Source organism: Nerophis lumbriciformis, linkage group LG24 (genome assembly GCF_033978685.3).
Source record: "Nerophis lumbriciformis linkage group LG24, RoL_Nlum_v2.1, whole genome shotgun sequence".
NCBI classification, from domain to species: domain Eukaryota; kingdom Metazoa; phylum Chordata; class Actinopteri; order Syngnathiformes; family Syngnathidae; genus Nerophis; species Nerophis lumbriciformis.
This window is the reverse complement of record NC_084571.2, coordinates 20,198,357-20,213,998: the sequence shown is the minus strand read 5'-3', so window position 1 is coordinate 20,213,998 and position 15,642 is coordinate 20,198,357. Positions and strand designations below refer to the sequence as shown.

Here is a 15,642-nt window from a genome sequence, read left to right as displayed (position 1 = left end):
TGGGGGACTTCAACGCTCATGTTGGCAGCGACAGTGAAACCTGGAGAGGTGTCATTGGGAAGAATGGCCGTCCGGATCTGAACCCGAGTGGTGTTCTGTTATTGGACTTTTGTGCTCGTCACAGATTGTCGATAACAAACACCATGTTCAAACATAAGGGTGTCCATAAGTGCACTTGGCACCAGGACACCCTAGGCCGCAGTTCCATGATCGACTTTGTAGTTGTGTCATCGGATTTGCGGTCTCATGTTTTGGACACTCGGGTGAAAAGAGGGGCGGAGCTTTCTACCAATCACCACCTGGTGGTGAGTTGGCTGCGATGGTGGGGGAGGATGCCGGACAGACCTGGCAGGCCCAAACGCATTGTGAGGGTTTGCTGGGAACGCCTGGCAGAGTCTCCTGTCAGAGAGAGTTTCAATTCCCACCTCCGGAAGAACTTTGAACATGTCACGAGGGAGGTACTGGACATTGAGTCCGAGTGGACGATGTTCCGTACCTCTGTTGTCGACGCGGCCGATTGGAGCTGTGGCCGCAAGGTAGTTGGTGCCTGTCGTGGCGGTAATCCTAGAACCCGTTGGTGGACGCCGGCGGTGAGGGATGCCGTCAGGCTGAAGAAGGAGTCCTATCGGGTTCTTTTGGCTCATGGGACTCCTGAGGCAGCAGACAGGTACCGACAGGCCAAGCGGTGTGCGGCTTCAGCGGTCACGGAGGCAAAAACTCGGACATGGGAGGAGTTCGGGGAGGCCATGGAAAAAGACTTCCGGACGGCTTCGAAGCAATTCTGGACCACCATCCGCCGCCTCAGGAAGGGGAAGCAGTGCAGTGTCAACACCGTGTATGGTGGGGATGGTGCTCTGCTGACCTCGACTGCGGATGTTGTGGATCGGTGGAGAGAATACTTCGAAGACCTCCTCAATCCTACCAGCACATCTTCCTATGAGGAAGCAGGGCCTGGGGAATCTGTGGTGGGCTCTCCTATTTCTGGGGCTGAGGTTGCCGAGGTAGTTAAAAAGCTCCTCGGTGGCAAGGCCCCGGGGGTGGCTGAGATCCGCCCGGAGTTCCTTAAGGCTCTGGATGTTGTGGGGCTGTCTTGGTTGACAAGACTCTGCAACATCGCGTGGACATCGGGGGCGGTACCTCTGGATTGGCAGACCGGGGTGGTGGTACCTCTCTTTAAGAAGGAGAACCGGAGAGTGTGTTCCAACTATCGTGGGATCACACTCCTCAGCCTTCCCGGTAAGGTCTATTCAGGTGTACTGGAGAGGAGGCTACACCGGATAGTCGAACCTCGGATTCAGGAGGAACAGTGTGGTTTTCGTCCTGGTCGTGGAACTGTGGACCAGTTCTATACTCTCGGCAGGGTCCTTGAGGGTGCATGGGAGTTTGCCCAACCAGTCTACATGTGCTTTGTGGACTTGGAGAAGGCCTTCGACCGTGTACCCCGGGAAGTCCTGTGGGGAGTGCTCAGAGAGTATGGGGTAACGGACTGTCTTATTGTGGCAGTTCGCTCCCTGTATAATCAGTGTCAGAGCTTGGTCCGCATTGCCGGCAGTAAGTCGGACACGTTTCCAGTGAGGGTTGGACTCCGCCAAGGCTGCCCTTTGTCACCGATTCTGTTCATAACCTTTATGGACAGAATTTCTAGGCGCAGTCAAGGCATTGAGGGGATCTGGTTTGGTGACTGCAGGATTAGGTCTCTGCTATTTGCAGATGATGTGGTCCTGATGGCTTCCTCCAGCCAAGATCTTCAGCTCTCACTGGATCGGTTCGCAGCCGAGTGTGAAGCGACTGGGATGGGAATCAGCACCTCCAAGTCCGAGTCCATGGTTCTCTCCCGGAAAAGGGTGGAGTGCCATCTCCGGGTTGGGGAGGAGATCTTGACCCAAGTGGAGGAGTTCAAGTACCTCGGAGTCTTGTTCACGAGTGGTGGAAGAGTGGATCGTGAGATCGACAGGCGGATCGGTGCGGCGTCTTCAGTAATGCGGACGCTGTATCGATCCGTTGTGGTGAAGAAGGAGCTGAGCCGGAAGGCAAAGCTCTCGATTTACCGGTCGATCTACGTTCCCACCCTCACCTATGATCATGAGCGTTGGGTCATGACCGAAAGGACAAGATCACGGGTACAAGCGGCCGAAATGAGTTTCCTCCGCCGAGTGGCGGGGCTCTCCCTTAGAGATAGGGTGAGAAGCTCTGTCATTCGGGGGGAGCTCAAAGTAAAGCCGCTGTTCCTCCACATCGAGAGGAGCCAGATGAGGTGGTTCGGGCATCTGGTCAGGATGCCACCCGAACGCCTCCCTAGGAAGGTGTTTCGGGCACGTCCGACCGGTAGGAGGCCACGGGGAAGATCCAGGACACGCTGGGAAGACTATGTCTCCCGGCTGGCCTGGGAACGCCTCGGGATCCCCCGGGAGGAGCTGGACGAAGTGGCTGGGGAGAGGGAAGTCTGGGCTTCCCTGCTTAAGCTGCTGCCCCTGCGACCCGACCTCGGATAAGCGGAAGAAGATGGATGGATGGATGGACAGTTCACAAAATGTAAACGCAAACAATCCAATTTACAATTTGTGCATTAGAGGTATTCAGATTGTCATGTGACTTCAAACTGACTCCTCATTGGCTGGTTCTTAGATAGACTCCTGCTTTTTGAAGCAGCAAATTTTTATACACAGAATTCATTTTTGAACACAACTTTTTCAGCACTCAATTTTTCAACACTGGATTTTTGGACACTTGATTTTTTTAAATACTGAATTTTTTTTACTCTGAATTTGTATACAATACATTCTTAAACATGTTTTAGGACTAATTTCAGCAGTAATTTTTTCAGCACCGGATTTTTTTACACTGATTTTTTTTTACTCTGAATACAAATTAATTCAGTGTATAAAATAATTATTTTTTTTATTACTAAAATTTTTCTGCACTGGATTTTTTTACTCTGAGTTCTTATACAATTAATGTTTAAAGCATTTTTTAGCACTAATTTCAGCACTGAATTTTTCAGCACTGTATATTTTTACACTTTTTTTTTTAATCTGAATTTTTATACACTGAATACATTTTTAAACAATTTTTAGCACTCAATTTTTTCTGCACTCAATTTTTCAGTACTTTTTTTTTACTCTGAATCTTATTACAATTAATTTTTAAAAATGTTTTACTACAAAAGTTTTCAGCACTGAATTTTTATACACTGATTTTTTTTAAACACTGAATTTTCAAATATGCACTTTGCTAACACATTTTTTCAACGAAATTGTCAGCATAATTTGATGCTAAAAAAAAGAAGAAAAAAATCAGTTCACAAAATTTATACGCAAAAAATCTAGTTAGATAAAGTCAGTGAAAGTGAAAAAAAAAGTAGGCGGGTGGAAGACACTCACCCTCGGTCCTCTCTTTCCGTGATGTCCCGGCAATCCTGGAAGTCCTTGAAACCCCTGGAAAGAAACGGTCATTAATAAAGATATATTTAGAGTCTTTATATAATTAGATATATATATTCATATTCATGAAATTGTACCCTGTAAAAATGACAAAAATTTGTGGTTTAAAAAAAAACTGTCAGCTCAGTTGCCAGAACTTTACCATAAAAAACCCCCAAAAACCTGGTACCGTTTTTCCATTTAATTGTAATTGTAATACACCGTAAAAACTAGATTTTACAATAAAAAACTACAGTACATTAAAAATACCCAAATTGTGTACCGTTTTTCCATTTACAGTAATACACTGTAAAAACAACCGTAAAATTGTCACCTCAGTTCCCCAAGTTTTACTGTATTCATATATTTATTTATTAATCCTTAAACATCAATATTGATGTATTTATTATCATGAGGTGAATCTTTATACATTAATATTCATATATTGTTCATTATAATGAGGTGAATCCTTATAAATGATAAATGATAAATGGGTTGTACTTGTATAGCGCTTTTCTACCTTCAAGGTACTCAAAGCGCTTTGACACTACTTCCACATTTACCCATTCACACACACATTCACACACTGATGGAGGGAGCTGCCATGCAAGGCGCTAACCAGCACCCATCAGGAGCAAGGGTGAAGTGTCTTGCTCAGGACACAACGGACATGACGAGGTTGGTACTAGGTGGGGATTGAACCAGGGACCCTCGGGTCGCGCACGGCCACTCTTCCACTGTGCCACGCCGCATATACATACATTATTCATTATTAGGTGAACCCTAAAACATTAATATTCATATATTTATTATCATGAGGTGAATCCTTAAACATCAATATTCATGTATTTATTATCATGAGGTGGATCTTTATACATTAATATTCATATATTTATTATCATGAGGTGAATCCTTATACACAAATATTCATATATTATTCATTATTAGGTGTACCCTAAAACATTAATATTCATACATAATTTATTATCATGAGGTGAATCCTTAAACATTAATATTCATATATTTATTATCATGAGGTTAACCCTTATACATTAATATTCATATATTTCTATTATCATAAGGTGAATAATTATACATTGATATTAATATCTCACTTTGAAAGACCAGCAGCCGCCACTATTATCGACCGATAGCACTACAAAAGTTGAAGGCATCTTTATGAAAATGATCTCTATTAATAATAGTCATTAGCATTCTTCAGTTGCCATGACGACGCGCATCAACTCCAGAGTAAACGCAGATGTCAGCAAGTCATGTGACCCATCAGGAAAGTGACCTTCAGTACAAAAGTGGTTGGCAAGACTTCCAGCTCTCATTGTTGGAGCCTTGTGAGTGCTGTGGCTTCCGCAGCAGGAAAGATTTATTTCCCTCAGGCGGGTCAAGCACGTGCTCGTGCATGGAAGGTCTCCTCAACAATGGAAAGTGCCTGTAAGCATTTTGTGCTCAGAACAAGCGTGTTGGTGTCACAGTTAAACATGCTGACACAGCTAATACTGCACGGACAAAGATGCATCTCAAAGACTATTCCTACTCAAATAAAGACTATATATATATATAAATAAAGACTATATATATATATATATATATATATCACCATCCTCATCAGCACCAGGTCACCTCATCATCGGGCGCCAGGACCCCGAAAAGCCCGCTTGAGCAACCTTACACTCAGGAAACGCCACGGATGTTCAGTCGCTGCACCTCGGTCAGCTCCTTGGACATTTGCTCTGCTATGGTGGTGGTAGTATTATGCTCTGGGCCTGTTTTGCTGCCAATGGAACTGGTGCTTTACAGAGAGTAAATGGGACAATGAAAAAGGAAGATTACCTCCAAATTCTTCAGGACAAGCTAAAATCATCAGCCCGGAGGTTGGGTCTTGGGCGCAGTTGGGTGTTCCAACAGGACAATGACCCCAAACACACATCAAAAGTGGTAAAGGAATGGCTAAATCAGGCTAGAATGAAGGTTTTAGAATGGCTTCTCAAAGTCCTGACTTAAACGTGTGGACAATGCTGAAGAAACAAGTCCATGTCAGAAAACCAACACACTTAGCTGAACTGCACCAATTTTGTCAAGAGGAGTGGTCAAAAATTCAAGCAGAAGCTTGCCAGAAGCTTGTGGATGGCTACCAAAAGCACCTTATTGCAGTGAAACTTGCCAAGGGACATGTAAGCAAATATTAACATTGCTGTATGTATACTTTTGACCCAGCAGATTTGCTCACATTTTCAGTAGACTCATAATAAATTCATAAAAGAAGCAAACTTCATGAATGTTTTTTGTGACCAACAAGTATGTGCTCCAATCACTCTATCACAAAAAAATAAGAGTTGTAGAAATGATTGGAAACTCAAGACAGCCATGACATTATGTTCTTTACAAGTGTATGTACACTTTTGACCGCCACTGTATGTGTGTATATGTTTGTGTGTTTATATACAGTATATGTATACATGTACTGTATATACAGTAAGTATGCATATGTGTATATACAGTATGTATGTGTATATACCGTATACAGGTGTATATATGTGTGTGTGTGTGTGTGTGTGTGTGTGTGTGTGTGTGTGTGTGTGTGTGTGTGTGTATATACATATGTATATACGTATTAGGGATGCCCGATAATGGCTTTTTGCCGATATCCGATATTTGGATATTGTCCAACTCTTTAATTACCGATACCGATATCAACCGATACCGATATCAACCGATATATGCAGTCGTGGAATTAACACATTATTATGCCTAATTTGGACAACCAGGTATGGTGAAGATAAGGTACTTTTGAAAAAATAAAATAAAATAAAATAGGATAAATAAATTAAAAACCTTTTCTTGAATAAAAAAGAAAGTAAAACAATATAAAAACAGTTACATAGAAACTAGTAATTAATGAAAATTAGTAAAATTAACTGTTAAAGGTTAGTACTATTAGTGGACCAGCAGCACGCACAATCATGTGTGCTTACGGACTGTATCCCTTGCAGACTGTATTGATATATATTGACATATAATGTAGGAACCAGAATATTAATAACAGAAAGAAAGAGTGTGAATGAGTCTAAATGGGGGAGGAAGGTTTTTTGGGTTGGTGCACTAATTGTAAGTGTATCTTGTGTTTATTATGTTGATTTAATAAAAATTAAAAAAATAAATAAACGATACCGATAATAAAAAAAACGATACCGATAATTTCCGATATTACATTTTAACGCATTTATCGGCCGATCATATCGGCAGGCCGATATTATCGGGCATTTCTAGTATATTTGTATATGTATACTGGTATATGAATGTATATATGTGTGTGCAAATATATGTATATAGCAGCTCAAGCTATCTAGTAGCTGGCTACTCACTAGTGGTCAGAGGAGCAGTGTGAGCAAGGTGATGTGTCACAACGCCATAAAAGTAGTTCCTCTGTGTTAGCACCTACAATAACAATGTCGCTATAGCTCAGGTAATATGCAGGCCACGGCATGCAAATAGAGCGTTGTTTGGGAGTTTATTTTAGAGGGCTTTATAGATGACTCCCCATGACCTCCATTGTTAGCCACCGCATGTTAGCAGATTTTTATTTTTATCAACAATGCAAGGAAAAAAGAAAGACTTGTGTGTTCTGATCTCATACAAGGATTGTGGATGATGGGCACATTACTAAAAAAGTCTGATTTAGGACAATCCTAAGCGACGTGTTCAAGTCCACGTCAGCAGCCACCAGCTCAGTCTGGTTCATGAACGTGATCCAAAGTCGCATGAGGAAATTAGCACATAGCAGCCAACATTTTTGAAATGGTCTAATTAATCATAACCGTTTATCAAACAAACCCTGACAGTCGTGTACCGGGAACTCTTGCACAAAGTTTTCCAACAAGTAATCTGCAGTCATCATACTCACTGGAAGTCCCGGTTCTCCCTTAAGCCCAGAGGGCAACGCCAGCAGGGAGACATAGGTCGGGTCCAGGTCAATTGTTTGGAAGTCATCTAAGGCTGCAAGGGTAGTGGGAGTCATTGATGTGGTTTTGACATCCGGATTCACTTTTGGATCCGGTTTCTTTGGAGCCTCTGTGTGCTCGTTCTGAACTAGGTCGGATGTGGAAGGGGAATTGGTCTCTGGTGGTCTTGTAGAAACTGGTAAATCCGTAAATCCTTTCCCGACAAAAGAGCTGCCATCTCTTTGCTTCGTGTCATTTCCTGCTTGGAAAGATTGTTTCTGGGAAGATGGTGTGGCACTGATCTGAAGGGGTGTTGTTCCAGTCGGAGACTCTAAGACTGTTTCCGACCCTGCACGGTCCACTGGACTGACCGCAGCAGTATCAGGTGTCCATTGCATAGATGTATCGTCCTGAGCAGAGAAGGATTCCTGAGCTGGTATTGAAGTAGGTTTCAGGGGCTTTTGGGTTAACTCTGTCAGTGCCAGAGCAGTTGGGTGTGTTACGTTCGGATCCACGATAACCAGGGACGGCAGGGGTGCCAAAACAGGCCGGTATGTGTCGGCTTCTCTGCATTGTTTCTTAATGTACTCGCAATAGTTATGAGCTGCCTCTGCCGACGGGTATATGTCGAACTGGCAGATGGCGCCTTCAAACGGCACCGTGTCGTGGTTGGTTTTACCCAGCAGGAACGAGCCCTCCGGATCTAGCATCTCCACTTTTTTGGTTTGGGAGTCTGCATGGAGGGTTTTGTTCCCACAAGATGTGTGCAAGGACACCCGCGGGCCTCGGAGTTCCAAGCCCAGACTGTGCCACCGGCCGTCGTGAACGTCATAGTCGAACATGACCGAGTTCCTGTGGCCCACATGAACCAGGACCTGGCCCGGTGCGAACTGCACACCCAGCTGAACATTCCTTCTCTTGGACACAATTGAGAAGAGGAAGGCTGTGTTGACGCGGTGAACGGACAAGCTGAGGATCAGCGAGAGGTCTGTGGTTGAGGTGTAGGAAGCGGGGATGACGGTGCGCAGAGGCGCCTGGACGCGTGCCCTGGGGGTGAGTATGACGCCGGACTTGAAGGGGATGACGCCATTAGGGACAGATCCAGCGCTCCACGGTGTGGACCCCCTGCCTGTCCTTTGCACAGTGAGACCCAGCTGCTTGAGAATGTCCACATCTTTGGAGACACAAAGGGACAAGTCAGTCAAACCAAACATCAGCCACAATATTACAAGTAAGAATCTTCTCTTTCTGTTTGGTGCGGTGGTTCGGTGCCCTACCGTTATCCTATTTTGCACGGGTACTAACTAACCCGGCTTATAATGTTAGCGCTATTACCTGTTCAACTGAAATAAATGCCTTCTCATTTAGATGAGCATGGCAGATTCTGACTGGCTTCGAGCAGTGACTAAGTTTGTGGTCAAAAGCTTGCACATATTTGCCAAAGTGCTCCTGATTTTCAAGAGTGTTCCTTCAACCAGATTTTCTCTCAGTGATTATATTATACCGGGGAAATTCATACAATTAGAATGTCGTGCCATGTCAGCAAGTCAACTTGGAATGGGAAACTAATATGTGATATTAACTCGTGCAACGTGAGACATGTCAAGCCTTTATTTCTTATAATCATCATAGCTTACAGTTTTTGGAAACTTTATATTTTCTGAGGTTTTAATAAACTGTAAGCCATGATCATCAACATTATGTCAAAAGAAGGCTAGAAATATCTTGGGTTGCATTTTGTCACACATTAGTTCCACCTTTTAAATCTAAATGCACGATATTCTATTTTTTTTTACTTTTACCAGTATATTGTAGGGTTGTACGGGATACCGGGACTAGTATAGTACCGCGATACTAATGAATCATATTCGGTACTATACCGGCTCTAAAAAGTACCGGTCCCCGACCCCCTTTTTTTTTTTATCGGACATGATGGCTCGTCGTCACGTCATGACATTGCTGGTTTTACGAGCAGAGGAGCATGTTCGGCAGCGCGCACACACAGAGTACTTACAAGCAGACACAGTGTGTAGACAGAAAAGGGAGAATGGATGCATTTTGGTGTAAAAAGTAAACATAAAGGTGAAGTTATAACACTGAAACACCCTCAGGAAGAGGTGCTTTAAGACATCCGCAGTAGGCAGTGTTTTAGCTACTACTAAATCACTAATCCTGGTCTCCATGGCGACAAATAAAGTACGTTTCTTTCAAGTACCATTATCACTGGAGAACGTGGAATAGCTAAACATGCTTCACTACACACCCTAGGAGGATACAATAGCTCACAGGCGTCACAATGTAAACAAATGCCATGGGTGAATCTACACCTGACATCCACTGTAATGATACCAAGTACAAGAGGGTATCCAGTCAATACTACTATGATTACATCAATATTTTTTATCATCACAAAATATTTTTTCGTTTAAAAAAAAATCATATTACGTTTATAAAGTCAGTAAATATGTCCCTGGACACATGAGGACTTTGAATATGACCAATGTATGATCTTGGATCGGATCGATACCTAAATGTGTGGTATCATCCAAAAATAATGTAAAGTATCAAAGAAGAGAAGAATAAGTGATTATTACATTTTAACAGAAGTGTAGATAGAACATGTTAAAACAGAAAATAAGCAGATATTAACAGTAAATGAACAAGTGGATTAATAATCAATTTTTACAATTTGTCCCTCATAATATTGACAAAATAATAGGAAGAAAAATGACACAATATGTTACTGCATACGTCAGCAGACTAATTAGGAGTCTTTGTTTGTTTACTTACTACTAAAAGACAAGTTGTCTAGTATGTTCACTATTTTATTTAAGGACTAAATTACAATAATAAACATATGTCTAATGTACACTAAGATTTTTTGTTCGAATAAAGACTATAATGACAATTTTTGTGGTCCCCTTTATTTAGAAAAGTATCTAATACATTTTGGTACCTGTACCAAAATATTAGTATCGGGACAATCCTAGTATGTTAACTGGGGAGATGACAAAGATTCTTAAGTTTTAAAAATGTTAAATTTTTGTTTGATTTCCACATGTTTTATTTTGTAATTGTTTCTACAGAATATTAGTTTCTTATAATTATTTTCAAAAACTTATTTTTTTTTCAATTCTACATATGTGCCTCTTAAACTCCCTGTTGGCGGCTAATCCACTTTTTTTTCTTTCTTTTTTCAAAATAAGAATCGATAAGAGAACCGATAAGGAACCAAATAGAAAGTGGAATCGGAACCGCGCAAATCTTATCAATTTCCATTCCTATTCCTTGTTAAAGTACTCTTTTTTTTTTTTTTTTGAAAATTATGTATTTCCAAACCACTGTGAATGCACACACCGTTATTTTTGTAGTATTTCTTATGACTCAAAGTGGTAAAACTGCAGGAAGTTATTAGGTTACTAGTTACTAAAAATAACTTTATTAACATTGTGTTTTAGTCTGTAACAGAAAATATAAAATTTGCCTGAAATAAATCAAGAACATTTAAGAAATATCCTTATTTAAACTACCGTATATACATTTTTGACCGACTTGAGCCAGTTGATACTGACAACTAAAATAAAATTAACTCAATAAATAATAATAGATACCAATTAACTGGAGAGCACAATATACAGTATACATAACACACTTCAACCTGAAAAACAAAAATGAATGCAACAATTGGTGCTGATTTTTTAAATATATATCAACAAAAATTAGGAAGTCAGGATTCATGGCGAGAGCGAGCACATTTTGTAGTGCACAGCTTTTCGAAGCGGGGTTTGAAGCATGATACTGATAAAGCACACAAACTATTTTCGCTCACATAACAAAAGAAATTGGATTTTTAATGTGACGGCTACATAAAAAGACAGGATTACACACCAAACAAATCCAAGTTAGGCAACCCAAAATGTTCAAAGAGCCATATTGGACCAAAAATACAAAAACAAATATATCTGGAGCTGCAAAAAATTAAGTCTTATATAAGTGTTAAAATGAAGACAACACATGATGTGTCTATATTAGCCTACTATCTAAATGACTTTAAACGTCTTATATAAGTGTTATAATGAAGACAACATATGATGTAAGTGTCTATATTAGCTATATTACCCTACTATCAAAATGACTTTAAAAGTCGTATATAATAATGAAGACAACACATGATGTAAGTGTCTATATTAGTTATGTTAGCCTACTATCAAAATTACTAAGTCTTATATAAGTGTTAGAATGAAGACAACACATGATGTAAGTGTTTATATTAGTTATATTAGCTTACTATCAAAATGACTAAGTGTTATATAAGTGTTATAATGAAGACAACATGATGTAAGTGTCTATATTAGTTATATTAGCCTACTATAAAAATGACTAAGTCTTATATAAGTGTTATAATGAAGACAACACATGTAAGTGTCTATATTAGTTATACTAGCCTTCTATCAAAATGACTTTAAGTCGTATATAAGTGTTATAATGAAGACAACACATGATGTAAGTGTTTATATTAGTTATATTAGTCTACTATCAAAATGACTTTAAGTCTTATATAAGTATTATAATGAAGACAACACATGATGTACAAACCCCGTTTCCATATGAGTTGGGACATTGTGTTAGATATACGTAAATATAAATGGAATACAATGATTTTCAAATCATTTGCAACCCATATTCAGTTGGATATGCTACAAAGACAACATATTTGATGTTCAAACTTATAAACTTTTTTTTTTTTTTGCAAATAATCATTAACTTTAGAATTTGATGCCAGCAACACTTGACAAAGAAGTTGGGAAAGGTGGCAATAAATACTGATAAAGTTGAGGAATGCTCATCAAACACTTATTTGGAACATCCCACAGGTGAACAGGCAAATTGGGAACAGGTGGGTGCCATGATTGGGTATAAAAGTAGATTCCATGAAATGCTCAGTCATTCACAAACAAGGATGGGGCAAGGGTCACCACTTTGTCAACAAATGCGTGAGCAAATTGTTGAACAGTTTAAGAAAAACCTTTCTCAACCAGCTATTGCAAGGAATTTAGGGATTTCACCATCTACGGTCCGTAATATCATCAAAAGGTTCAGAGAATCTGGAGAAATCACTGCACGTAAGCAGCTAAGCCCGTGACCTTCGATCCCTCAGGCTGTACTACATCAACAAGCGACATCGGTGTGTAAAGGATATCACCACATGGGCTCAGGAACACTTCGGAAACCCATTGTCAGTAATTACAGTTGGTCGCTACATCTGTAAGTGCAAGTTAAAACTCTCCTATGCAAGGCGAAAACCGTTTATCAACAACACCCAGAAACGCCGTCGGCTTCACTGGGCCTGAGCTCATCTAAGATGGACTGACGCAAAGTGGAAAAGTGTTCTTGTGGTCTGACGAGTCCACATTTCAAATTGTTTTTGGAAACTGTGGACGTCGTGTCCTCCGGACCAAAGAGGAAAAGAACCATCCGGATTGTTATAGGCGCAAAGTTTGAAAAGCCAGCATCTGTGATGGTATGGGGGTGTATTAGTGCCCAAGACATGCGTAACTTACACATCTGTGAAGGCGCCATTAATGCTGAAAGGTACATACAGGTTTTGGAGCAACATATGTTGCCATCCAAGCAACGTTACCATGGACGCCCCTGCTTATTTCAGCAAGACAATGCCTAGCCATGTGTTACATCAACGTGGCTTCATAGTAAAAGAGTGCGGGTACTAGACTGGCCTGCTTGTAGTCCAGACCTGTTTCCCATTGAAAATGTGTGGCGCATTATGAAGCCTAAAATACCACAACGGAGACCCCCGGACTGTTGAACAACTTAAGCTGTACATCAAGCAAGAATGGGAAAGAATTCCACCTGAGAAGCTTAAAAAATGTGTCTCCTCAGTTCCCAAACATTTACTGAGTGTTGTTAAAAGGAAAGGCCATGTAACACAGTGGTGAACATGCCCTTTCCCAACTACTTTGCCCCGTGTTGCAGCCATGAAATTCTAAGTTAATTATTATTTGCAAAAAAAAGATAAAGTTTATGAGTTTGAACATCAAATATGTTGTCTTTGTAGTGCATTCAATTGAATATGGGTTGAAAAGGATTTGCAAATCATTGTATTCCGTTTATATTTACATATAACACAATTTCCCAACTCATATGGAAACGGGGTTTGTAAGTGTCTTCAAACCCCGGCCGAGTCATACCAAAGACTATAAAAATGGGACCCATTACCTCCCTGCTTGGCACTCAGCATCAAGGGTTGGAATTGGGGGTTGCTGCTGCTCACTGCTCCCCTCACCTCCCAGGGGTTGATCAAGGGTGATGGATCAAATGCAGAGAAAAATTTCGCCACACCTAGTGTGTGTGTGACAATCATTGGTACTTTAACTTTAACTATATTAGTTATATTAGCCTACTATCAAAATGACTTTAACAGTCTTGTATAAGTGTTATAATGAAGACAACATATGATGTAAGTGTCTACATTAGTTATATTAGACTACTATCAAAATTATTTTAAAAGTCTCATAAGTGTTATAATGATGACAACATATGATTTAAGTGTCTATATTAGTTATATTAGCCTACTATCAAAATGACTTTAAAAGTCTTATATAAGTGTTATAATGAAGACAACACATGATGTAAGTGTCTATATTAGCTATATTAACCTACTATCAAAATGACTGTCGCAGGCTGACACAAATCTTCGTTGACAGAAAAGTTGAAATGTAATATTTATTCTACACATTTTTACAACATTGGAAAACATTAGTAAAACTTCTCAGAAGGTGAGATAACTCCTGGAAATGACTGTCTTAGAATGGCCAAAGGTATAGATGTGTGTGTCCAAGTTAAAGGAAACGGCAGGCTGTCTTCTTCTAATGGATTTATTACAATCTTTGCAAGCTGTGTAACGTTTGCTGTGGTCTGGAACAACATGGCACACAACTTTCCGAAATGCAGCCAATATTACATACAGATAATGTGTCATGAGACATGCAAATATAAATTAAATACACAGAGGACATAATTAAAGGAAATTAAATGATTTAAAATATACCTACAAACGAGGCATAATGATGCAATATGAATATACAGCTAGCCTAAATATAGCATGTTAGCATCGATTAGCTTGTAGTCATGCACTGACCAAATATGCCTGATTAGCACTCCAACAAGTCAATAAAATCAACAAAGATCACCTTTGTGCATTCACGCACAGCTTAAAAGGTTTGGTGGACAAAATGAGACAAAAGAGTGGCATAAAATACGTCTGTGGAGGGGGGCGTGGCCTGCAGGCCTGCAGCAAAGCGGGGTGTGCCAGGACCTGCTTCGAAATCAGCGACAGGTGCGTTGATGGCCTACCTGGGCCTGGTTATCTAATCACCTGTCGCTCTGTTAAAAGGCAGCAGCCAGGAGGAGAGAGTTGTTGGAGTCGGAGTTGGAGATGTAGGAGAGTTGGAGCGAGAGCGAGAGAAAAAGACAATTGCTGAAAAGCCACAAAAAGACTTTATTTGAAAAAATAAAACGTCATTGTGAACTTGAATCCTGCTCTAATGATGATGATTGGTGGTCCGAAGAACCCCCTGGAGGGCAACCTCCACAACGTCTTTCTGTGGCAGCATCGGAGAAAGTTGTACATGTAAAAAAAACTGTTGCGTCACAGTCAACTACGGTGAGTTCAAGTACCGCCGAAATTACTAGGACAAAGCGGTGCTCGGCAAATAATCTCATCAGTGAAGCATACACACAAACCTATTAAACAGTGAGCTTTTTAACAATTAGGAAGGTTTGTGTTATGTTTGTCCTCCTACAGAAACTCTATTAAAACAAAAATATAATTTCCCTTCATCTTTTTCCATTTTCATACATTGAGGGACCAGGGAGCCACTAGGGCGGCTCTAAAGAGCCGCGGGTTGCCAAACCCCACACTAAAGTGGGAACGTTACTAAAATGGCTGCTACAGTAAGACGGGGATTCATATAGTCCCGTTCGTCGCTGTTTACCTGACACATGAAACAAATTTGGGGGTTGGGCACTATCAACTTTAACCATCAGATGGCAGTAGAGTGTTGAATATCTATGTGTCTTGCGGCAATTTCAACTTTGACCACAGCGTTGGTTGCTGTGGAGCGTGGCACTTTCCATCATTTTCAGCAGACTGCATTGCAAAATGATTATAATATGTGGAAGCATTAAACATGTTTGACTGTGTACACGGCTTATGTCTATCACTATTATACAACATTCCCAGGTGAATG

General features: G+C 40.7%; 1 protein-coding gene across 3 annotated transcripts in view; it reads right to left on the bottom strand.

Moving 5' to 3' along the window:
* Positions 1 to 15,642, bottom strand: part of LOC133620351 (uncharacterized) — a 244,253-nt gene that overhangs the window by 211,814 nt on the left and 16,797 nt on the right. For all 3 annotated transcript variants that reach the window (XM_061981793.1, XM_061981792.1, XM_061981794.1), the window contains 2 exons: positions 7,339 to 8,549; positions 3,381 to 3,434 (listed from right to left, as the gene is read on the bottom strand). In XM_061981793.1, the coding sequence (XP_061837777.1) occupies positions 3,381 to 3,434; positions 7,339 to 8,549 (1,265 nt within the window). The remainder of the gene's footprint in view (positions 1 to 3,380; positions 3,435 to 7,338; positions 8,550 to 15,642) is intronic.